The following is an 11,355-nucleotide window of genomic DNA, read 5'->3' as shown; positions in this document are numbered from 1 at the left end:
TCAAAATGAGCATGAGAAGGGAAAAGAAAGTTGATTTAAGCGACTCTGAACATATGATTGTTCTCTAAGAGAAAATAGCTCGAGAAGCTAGCAGATCATCTGATCTGATGAGTTTCAATTTCTGCTTCATTATTCAGATGGTAGGTTCAGAATTTGATGAATGACATGTAAGCATTGGTCCATCCAGCTTTGTATCAGTGGTTCAGTTTTTTTCTGGTGTAAAGGTATGATGGATATTTTCTTGGTATGCTGAGCATTGTTTAAACGCCACAGTCTAAGTATTGTTACCTATCCTAATAATTCTTCCATTAGGAAAACACACCATGTCACAAAACTCAATCTCAAAGTGATTTCTTGAACATGACAAGGAGTTCTCTGTACTCAAATGGCCTCCAGAGACACCAGATCCTCAATCCAATGGAGCACCTTTGGGGATGTGGTGAAACAGGAGATTCTTGTGGATGGATTCACATGAATGTGGAGCTGACAAAGCTGCAGCAACTGTGTGATGCTATTATGTCAATGTAAGGTTACATATTACATGTAAGGTTTTCTTATATTGGACTTATCGACACAACACGCAGCCTCATTTATTTTTTTTGAAAACATTGACAAACTCACTGATAACTATTTGAGACATGCATTCAGAAAACAGAAATATAAAATCTGTCACATCACAGTACACAGAATATGAAACACGAACATCTTTCAAACACAGCACACTGCGAAAGAATCAAATTTCAACTTTAACCTAAAAATGTGAAAGCCTTTCAAGTGTTCTGGTGCCCCTAAGAGGGCTTTCTGAATATGATTGTTACTGACAACAGGTTTTTTCAGGACCTGAGCCTGACACACATAAAAAGAAAGATCGTAACAACACAAAGAGAGAGAACACAAAGGGGTCAATTTTCAGTATTTCACAGCAAGACACAAAATAAATACAACAGGAATGTTAACAGTGCGTGTTTGTATGTGTGTGTTTTTCCTAAGGTTTCCATGGTGATGTACATCTTATTCACTTTCCTGCAAAAGAAAACACAAACAGAGGAGATGGAGGTAAATAACAGCACATGCTTGTTTTACATTCACTTAAAGAGTTGAGACTGTGGTCAGGTAAACTTTAGATTAAAGTTAAGTGTAGGTCTATGTTGGGGGTACATCAGATATAGTTATGAGGTTGGAGTTAGGTTGGGAGTAAGTTTAATGTTGAGTCTTAGGGTAGGTTAGGTGTAGCTTTAGGTTTTATCCTGGTTTGAGATAGGTAAGGTGTAGATCTAGGTTTAGGTTAGGAGTAGGTTTAAGGTATAAGTCTTGGGGTAGATGGTAGATTGAGGTAGGTCCGGTTAGATGTAGGATTGTTAAAGGTTATATAGGTTGGGTACAGGTTAATGTTTTGTATGGGTGAAGGTCTCGGTTTGTATTAGTTAGGTTTGATTTAGGTCAAGATCTAGACGTGCACTGGTTGTGTAGCTCTAGGTTTGGGGTAGTTTTAAGTGTAGATTTGGGGTAGGTTCTCTTGTTTGATGTAGGTTAGGTTTAGTTCAAGGTCTACATGTAGGTTTGAAGTAAGGTAGATGTGAGTCAGGTTAGAAGTAGGTTAAGATCTAGGTTTGTGACTTATATAGCCCTTTTCTACTTTACTCACTTAAAGTACTTTCTTACCACAGTTGTGTCCACTCTTTTATGCACACATTCCTATTATATTTTTTCCTATGCCTAAGCACTCTAGTTTAGGATCCTTTTGTTGTTAGATCTCAGTTTCAGGGCCCTGTTTCAGAAAGCCGGTTTAGAAAACTCAGAGTTAAAAATGATACTCAGGGTTGAGTAACCCCGAACAGTCCAACTCGGAATATTCGGTTTCAGAAAGGCTGATAACAATTAGTTCAATCAACGCGGAGTTGCTTTAACCCCAAGTTAAGCGCGCGCATAAAGCCCTGATTAGTGGAGCACAGATTAAGCGAGTCACCATGGAGACGGAGGGAAAGAAGGCGCGGTCAATGTATTTTACAGCGCTTGAGGCCGAAATTCTGATGGCAGCATATGCCGATAACATGCAAATTTTATGGAAAAAAAAACACAGCCTCAGCTGCAAAGAAAGGAGAGCACGCATGGCAATACATAGCCGACAGAGTCAATGCGTGAGTGTTAATTTAAACATTGATCTAGGGAGTTCCACCCATTTAATACGTTATTTTATTATATTTCATTTTATTTTTATTTTATATATTTTATTTTGTGATGTGATGTGAGCGCAGGTGCAACCCAACAGGCCCCAAACGTTCCTGGCAGCAAGTAAAATGAAATATAAAAATGTAGAGGAAGAGGGTCCAGCCACTTCTCCAACAAACCTTTCCTCAGTAAGATGTTCAGCACTGATTTACAACCAACCTAAGTAGGCATGTACTATGAATGTCAATGCTATTTTCTGTGTTTCAATAGCTCCCTGTAAAGCAGCTGTACAAGACCTGTTTGATCAAGAAAATAAAAATGCTTTTTGGAAATGGAACACTTCAAGCAGCAGAATGGAATGTGAGTGCCATCTATACAGCCAATCACGCCTGGGAACCCTGAAAATAAATGTAAAATTTAAGTAGTAGTTCAAGTATCACCACATCATGAATTAAGTTTTGTTCATCCTGATACCTGCAATTTTGTGGAATCCCTCTTTGATAAATCTTGTGGGTCTATGACCGGGAACACCACAAACGAGTACAGGAGACGTTTCAGTGCAACTGTAACATTCCTGACTGCCCGACAGACGGTAGCCTTGGAAACGTGCTCAGTGTCACCAATATTATACAGAAAGCTCCCGTTTGCAAAAAAAAACGAAGTGCAATACAAATAATATGTACAGAACTGAGAGAATGTCCGCGATGTGTCACATGAGCAATATAAGGCCTGAGGATGTTATTCAAATAAATTATGGATTGTGCTGAAAACGGTAACGTTCACACAGAAAATCATCAGGACATGATAAAATGTCCAAACGCTCTAATCACTCTCTCCCGGCGGAGAGCTCTGCGGAGAATTTGGGCTTCAACATCTACTGGCTCTTCAAGGAAGGGCACGCCATGTCTGACACTTCCTACAGTCAGGTTTCCGACAAAGAGGTGGAGAAAGTCAGGGTTAGTTGAAGTAAACCTGCTAGGGGGCAGGTTAGCTTCACGGAATGTGTCGTCATAGTAACGCACTCAGAATTAATCTAAACTTGCTTTGTGAAACCGAAAACCCAGAGTTTTCGTTAACTCAGGGTATACTTACTCAGAGTTTGCACTAAACTGGCTTTCTGAAACAGGGCCCAGGTGGGTTAAGTGTAGTTTTGGTTATCTACGTTACACCTTGGTTGGTTAGTTAGTGTCCATCAGAAAGTGATGGGTTAGTGCAGGGGACGTGTGGATTACCTGTTAGATCATCTCGTACTGGTTGCTGTTGATGAAGTGAGACAAGCAGCAGGCCAGAGTTACACCGACCAGCTAAAACACACATAGAGATGGATTTTATTTCTGCTTCAGTTTCACTGTCTCCTGTTGTCTTCTATTGATTCCAAAGGCCATGTTTAGTACCTGAGAGAAGGCAATACCAAAGGTAACTCCAGCAATGATTCCCATGTTGCTCTCTATGAAGGACACAACCAGCTCATAGCAACCCTGCACAGGGTAAAGTGATTTGCATTAAATACAAACTGATGGATCATCATCATGTGACCACTTAGCATAATTGTGGTTGTTAGACTTAATAATTATAATAATCTCAATCTCCACAGAAAAGCAAATGCAAATGAAGGCTTTTGGGAACTGAATTTTCTTCATGTATTATGTGTGCCTTCCTGACCTCTTTGTAGACCTTCTGTGCTGCCAGAGTGGTGTTCTTCAGGTCTGCTTCATTGCAGTCAGAGACATGAACACAACAGCTGGTAGGAATCCCACTGATGGGAAAATACACACTGCTGAACCAGCTGGTGTAATTATAAACTCCACAGCAGTGTAACTGAAGAAACAGAGACAACCAGATCACCACTTTTTAACATCTCATCATGTTTGTTTCTGAATGTGTGAAATGTATAAAATCAGTGTAAAATCTGCATAAAAGAACGCTGGACATATCAGCAAATTTCTTTGCCTTTGAAATCTGACATTGTTCCTTTTGCTTTTTTTTGTTTGTTTTTTTTATTAGGAAATTAATTATCTCTATTGTATGTTATTATCCTCAGGCAGCAAACTGCATATTTGGTTATCACACCAATCCTTAAAATCTTTGTTCTTTAATGACATGAGACATGTTTAATAAAATAAAAGTAGTTATATCATTTTTATATGTTTGAATAACTGCATTAATAAAACATGTGCATCAATATTTGAAATATATTTGATTGCTACCACAGGAGTATATATACAGTGACACTGACATTTTTGGTACCAAATATTGCCTTTAGTAAACCAAGGGGAGAACAACTTTGTTGACTGATCCATCAATAGGGACCCACAGGCTTGCAAGAAGTAAGGTGAAATATTTCATCTCTAAAGAAATAAAATAAAATTAATGCCACAGAGGGTTGTTTAAAATTTAAAACTATAAGAGACCAACAATATGACCCTGAGGAACACCCAAAAGAAAAAAAACAAATGTAGGTGTTGGTATTAAGGTAAAATGCTCCATAGAGTAGCAGGTTGGACTTTTGCTTGACAAGTAAAAGATCCCTGAGTTGGTCTCAGTAGGGGACACAAAATCCTTTGGGGTTATGTCAGGAAGGGCTACCAGCATAAAACATGTGGCACTTCCTCCCGTGGTGACCCTTTGTGAATAAGGGACCACCCAAAAGTTACTTCTTTTATTAAGATACTTGGCAAGTTTAGAGGTAACACTTTAGTTTCCAATATACCACTTATGAGTGGATCATGAGAAACACCTACTCTGCGTTGGACACCATCTACTGCCAGACTCCTGTCATCTCGTCCGTCATATCTCATCACTGCTGCACTGTATGCAGTGAGGAATGTCCCTTTAATCTAAACATGCATACACAGACAGATATTGGTCAGGATGAGCAGCTGTGTTTTTTTGAAGGCATTCTGAAAACTCTGAAGTGTGTTTTGACCTCATGACGAAAGACAAATCCAGAGATCCCAGCAATGAGTTCAGTCATGAAGACCAGAGACAGAAACACTGCGTACTGAGGAGAGATCAAAGATTATAATGAGGTTGGACAAGGAGTCACACCATACAGAATGAACAAGTTAACTGGTCATTAAACCTAAAAACTTGTTTAATATATATTAGTTAGCAGATATTTTTCATTTTGAAACATTTAGTCTCATAAAAAAGATAAATAAAACAGAACTTCTAGGAGGTCATTGAATAGAATCATAAAAGGTTTACCCAGACATTTGTTAACAAATTCCAAATAAGCTGGAAGACCCACCAGTTTTAACATCCAGGGACGCCCCCTACAGGTGGCAAAACAGCCGAACAGTCCGAACAGGACAATGGCGGCGCCGGTGCCAGTGAGGACGTAGGGAGCACTGGAAGGGCTGCTAGAGATCAGCAACATGTAGGGACCCAACATGAACTTCCACCATAACCCCACCGCCAGCAGGACCACCCCTGTCACCTGAAGGAGTGTTTAAAAAAAATGAGTGTAAAAAAAAAATGAAAAACTTAAAAACACTACATTGATTGTATTGTAATTTGTATTTTAATTTATTTCAGTTCAGTGTATTAATTGCTCCATTAAAAAAAACACAAAAACAAAACACTAACATTTTGGTAGATGGTTTATTAGTGCGAATTTATCTGTCTTTTTAAAATATTCATGTTATGTTAGGCAACATCACTTTAATGATGATATGCCTGTTGCTATATTTAGTGGCTATTTTGAAGAACTGGACAAAAGCAGCATTTAAATATACAGTTACACAGTAGATTTTCAAATTAGAGAGAAATCATTGATGTACAAGTGTAGAAAAAAAGAAAACTGTAACAAATCATTTTTGTAATGACCTGGGCTGTTTTTATTTTTTGTGTTTTTTCAAAAAAAAAAAACCCAAAACAAAAAAACCCCCGCTATTCTGACGCTATACATTTGGAAATACAGATCATTTTACTTGGTTGGATTGAACCAATTGAATAATATATTATAAAATGAGACAAAAAAAAGATGTAGATTTTTTAAGTTGCAATTGACGAGCTTCTTATTTATTTAGTAATTTAGTGAAGAGACTAAATAGCCATGATAAAGAATAAAAAACCTGTGTGTTTAATCTGTGAAAGAAAAGGTCATTATTTGATTTGAGGTTTCTAGAAGGATCTGAAAATTTGTGTTACAGCTGCACAAACTCTAATACAAAAATGAGTAAAATGAAAACTAAAAATGTAAAGAAAAAAAAAAGAAAGCTTAGTGTTCACAAACAGCTGATAAAGACATGAATCTCATATGATTACAGAGCCCTTATAAACTCATCATTCATTCATAAGGAAGCATAAAGGCGTCTTAGTTTTATACAGTTGGTACGTAAAGCAAGTTATAATGTTTTCTGTCCAATCAAAAGAAATCATTCTTATTGTAAAAGTTTAATCTGCAAAAAAAGTTAAAGCTGTGCAGCCGACGTGTTGAACTGCACACAGAAGCTGGGACTGTAATTAAGCACCACATGTCTCTGCAGACTCTGACAGTGAAGTGACAAAGTGACAAACAGATGGGAAAAGAAGCTGGACCAGCATCCCCATGACAAACTGGATGCTACATACAGCTGAAACCAGCTGAAAGAATTTAGCTCAGCAGCTGCAGACACAGTCAGAGCACACAGAAGACGAGCAAAAGCAACTCTGACAAACTCCTCATGTCTGCAGTGGAGTGTTTTCACTCCAGTTTAATTTACTCGTTGTACTCGGGGCTAGCTCATCGGATGTCTTCAATAATAATTGCATCCATTTTAGGGTTCGGCACTTAGTTGTGACAGTTAAATTTAGCGGCAAGAGGTTTCAGAGTGCACTAATGTCAGTGAATGTCCTCAAAAACATTCCCAAAAAACACCACTGTGGAAATGTGTGCTCCACCCCGTCAGAGTGGATTGGATGAATGGTTGTCAGTAGATGTAGTACAAGACAGACACTGAGATTACTAGAGTTGTTGGTAGGTTTGTGTTTACAGACCAGGTTTCTATAATGATACAAATATATTTAAGTATATTTGTATTTAAAAGAAAAAGATTGTGGGGCATCCGGGGTAGGCGTCCATAGGTCATATCATTCCCAACACCAATCTCAGCCTTTATTTTGAAGTCAACTGTACATTAGTATGTTGACATAATCTGTCCATAGACATCATGAAAATCAATAAAAGATAATTACCAAAGCACTTAAAAGCACCCGGGCCACCAGCACCAACTCTCAATACCAGCCTCCTTGTCGAAACTGGTAATTATAAAAAATAAAATAAAACAAAAACAAAAAACGTATGAAATGTGATTCAAATCTGCAGTTCTTCTTCATCTTCTTCTACGTCTGATTGTTGCAGTTTGGTTCTCAATTTTTCTCTATGCTACATGAGTCCGTGAATCTGATTTCAGCCTTTCAAACTTAAAATATAACATTATTTGAGAACGATGTACAAACAAAATCACCAGACATATTGATTAAAAGGTGTGTTTAAAAGGTCCTAACAAGGTGAAATTCTCTTGTTTTGAGAATCACTGTAAATTCTCTTGAGGACCTATCATGCAAATATCAGTTTCATGATTTATAACAATTTTTTCTGATGAGCCAGCTCTCTATCTGGATACTATGTCTTGCTCAGGTGGTTTATGAGGATGCCTGATCAGATTTGGGAGTAAGACCGGCACAGGATGAAAGAGGAGAAAAGGCACTGGCTGCTGGCAGGAGATAAATGAAGGAGGCATTTGATTTTGACTCCCGGTCGTGCCGGGCTGCCTGCTGCGCCTGTATGAGCGTTTCAAAAGGAGTCATGCTGGGATGTTGAAACACTCCGCAGATGATAAGAAAGCCGTCTGTCAGCTGGAGTCACGTCAGGTTGGTTTGATTCAGGATAAAAGTGGGAGTTTGTGTTTGTGCAGCAGACAACAGATTGTGTCTGGGAAGACTAAAAAAAAAATAAAAATCTGATTCACTTCAACAATAAATGGACCGGGAAATAATGTTCGATATCTTTATCATTTACTTTGTGCCAGCAACAAAGACAATGACATTTAAAGTAAAATGTGACTTACATGATCGTGTACTAGATTATTTTGTTGTAAAATCTGTTATGAAAGACTAATGTTTAAATCTTGAAAAGAAATAGATCAGGTTTAAGGTCAATATTAAATATTAATTTAATAATAATAAATAATAATTTAATTTAATTTAATTTAATTTAATTTAATTTAATTTAATTTAATTTAATTTAATTTAATTTAATATTGAGCAGGTAAAATTTTTCTGACAGACTGAACTACAGTCAGCATCCATCGAGAGAAAACAGTCTCTCAAATACTGAAATCTCATTCAGAGCAAGAGGAAGTTAGAGATCTAACCAATAGCACAGACTAAGACCACACAAAATACAGTCCTCATTAGGACAAATGGGCCGCTGCAATAGGAAGGACCTGATAATTATCAGAGGCTAAAAATCCAATAGCAACCAAATTGGGAAAGAAGCTGAACTCGATGAACTCAGTCTAAGCAACAGCTAAAGCTGGGGCAATATCTTGGACAATACAGCTAACTGGACTGCAATAGAAAGAACAGCAATAAAAATGGCTAGGCAACTACCAGCACAAGGCAGCAACCTGGAGAAGATCATGATTTGGGCTCCCAAATCTCTAGGCATTAATCACGGCCAAGTGACTTAAACTCTATATGACAGCAACACAGACCAGTCAATAACTGGGCCTTACCAGCAATGTTAGGATACAGCCAGAGGTAGGCAACAATCAGTTGTTGCAGCAACAACCATTGTCTTCATGACAAGTAGATTAAGCAGATTTAAGCACTAGAAAACCACAGGACAGACTGTTCAAACTAGGCAACAACCTGTAAAAAACAGCAGTGAAGTAAACAATCAGGAATACAAAACGATGAATGCTCCTCAACAACCAGGGTACGGCAACTTTAGGCATTACAAGACAAGAAACCAGACAAGTCAACAATCTGGGTTTTGTAGGCAACAGTTAGCTAAAAAGGAAACAATGTGGACTGGCTAGATAGTAGTGTTAGTCAACTACTGCAGCAATGGAACGACCAGACTCTTTGAAAAACCTAGGTCATAGGCATCGAGGTGGCCTAGGCAACTAGCAACTAGAAAAAAATCAACTCAGAGTATTCAACAAACTGAGATAGAAACTACACAGAGGGCTGAAAACAGGACTGTGTAAGAAAAAAAAAAGACAACAGCTGGGAGAAGATTGTAATGAGGAACAGGTAGCAACCCAGACTAGACTGTAAATGGGACTGGACTAAAGCACTAGAATACAGGCCTTGTTAGGACAACTGGAAGAAACAAAATTGAGGACTAGAAAGTAACTAGCATAATCCATTAGGTAACAATCAATGGTACACAACTACCTGAATGGTTTAAAAAAACTCAGTCTAGGGCAAAATAGTTATATGGGTTACAGTGGAAAGCAACTATAAACAATAAACAACCATGTCTAGGCTACAATATATGCTAATCAACAGGGCAATGTATTGAGATAGGAAATAACTGGGGCTAGGAAAAAAAAAAACTAGTGAACAATCTAGTCTGCAAAACAAACTGTACAGCAAGTTATAAGAAATAGGACTGAGCAACTGATCAGGAGTAGAAATGTAAGGTTAAGTGAAAAGTAGGACAAGCCAACAACAACAATTTATAGATGGCTAGGAAATACAGACTGTGGATTATGAAACAAAGCAGGAGCTGGACTAAGACAACCAGACCTGAACCTGAAGGAGACAAAGAAAGAATATTCTGATCAGGTTTACTGACATGACTGCTTCCTGTTATCAGTTGTTGTTTCAGCAGTGCCCTCTGCAGAGGTCCATGTCTTCATTATCAGGTTGGTGTCAGAGCTCTGGCTTCATCCTACTCATTCCTCAGAATCCAGATAATTACCGATCCTATGACCTTTGACTTTGTCCACTTTAAAAATAGATAAATTGGTTGAAGTTTTTATCTACTCACCTGCATGTTTAATTAATGCAGCTTATTCTAAAATTGATCAAATTTACACCTGTTCAAAATATTTCAGTCTGAGGATCTGAATGACATTTCAGCAGTTTAAACATGTTTTAAACAAACCCGTTGAGCTCTTGGATCTGATTGTGAGACAGGATTCAGCTGAAGTTAAAATAAGAGATGAAGAACAGGTTTTCTTACCCAGAAGATGAAGGAGTAGAGCAGCAGCAGCGTCTTCAGGCAGAAGATCGCCGGTTTGGTTTCCATCCTCCTGGGAGCCATAATCCATCTGACACTGAGGGACCAAAACCAGGACTCCCCTCTTCTTTCTCTCTTTTATCACCACAGGAAGAAGGAAACCTCTCCCTCATGATGACAATCACTCAGCCCCCTCTGCTGGTTTTACCAGTAACTGCATAACAGAGCAAACTCCTCATGTTTTATGTTATTAGTTTATCTGTATTAACCTCACATTAATTACAGACAAACACAAATATAATACATGATTTTCAACATTAAGATTTAGCAAACAAAACATTCACACAAACACAAATATTCCCCATTCAATCTTAGAACATAAACCCTTATGGGGACATTTTGCATATGAAGTACTTTTAATTTAGGCACATTCTGAAGCCAGTAATTCAAGTCGAAGTTATAATGGGTAATGTGTAGCAGGGTAAGTGTTAAGTGTGGTGCTACTCTTTTCCCAATTGCTTTGAGTGTAAGTTCTTTGTCTAAATCTGTCCATTAGACCATGTTGAGCCTCTCAGATGGTTCCACTCTAGATGTGAATCAGTTTTAGTCATACTACAGTGTCTGAAGTGCACATACATATATAAATATTTCAAGTAATCGTGCTCTGTTTAATGGGTGAGGTGTGCTGGGCCTTCACAGGCAGGTGTTACAGCAGCTCAGACTCACTGATAGTCACCACCATGTTAATTGTGTGGTCAGTGTGTGAAGAATGAGGCTCGCATGTTTGTACCATCACTTTCTAACCACCAACCAAACCTGCACGTATCCTTTAGTCTCCTCACGTCAATCTGCTGCAGCTTTCAGACCAATCAATCAGATCATTAATGCAGTCAGCAAAATGTCAACTCAATGTGCTTCCTTTCAGTCACATTGATAAACATGTTTCAGCTCTGTGAAATACATTTCATCCCCTGAAAGATTTATTCTTGAGTTTTAAACCACATGTG

At 38.1% G+C, this 11,355-nt stretch overlaps 1 protein-coding gene across 1 annotated transcript; it reads right to left on the bottom strand.

The window, feature by feature from the left end:
* Positions 1–559: 559 nt before the first annotated feature.
* LOC116325010 (tetraspanin-7-like) lies at positions 560–11,326 on the bottom strand. Its single transcript, XM_031745814.2, has 8 exons — positions 10,352–11,326; positions 5,420–5,608; positions 5,096–5,170; positions 4,911–5,006; positions 3,832–3,987; positions 3,564–3,647; positions 3,402–3,473; positions 560–1,023 (listed from the first exon to the last, which is right to left on the bottom strand). Exons 1-7 carry the CDS (start codon positions 10,430–10,432, stop codon positions 3,405–3,407), a joined length of 750 nt encoding a protein of 249 aa, XP_031601674.1. The 5' UTR covers positions 10,433–11,326; the 3' UTR covers positions 560–1,023; positions 3,402–3,404.
* Between the last annotated feature and the right edge of the window lie 29 nt (positions 11,327–11,355).

The sequence above is a fragment of the Oreochromis aureus genome, linkage group 23, assembly GCF_013358895.1.
Source record: "Oreochromis aureus strain Israel breed Guangdong linkage group 23, ZZ_aureus, whole genome shotgun sequence".
Classification (NCBI taxonomy): Eukaryota; Metazoa; Chordata; class Actinopteri; order Cichliformes; family Cichlidae; genus Oreochromis; species Oreochromis aureus.
The sequence above is the reverse complement of the archived record's forward strand: the minus strand, read 5'-3'. Positions and strand labels throughout refer to the sequence as shown.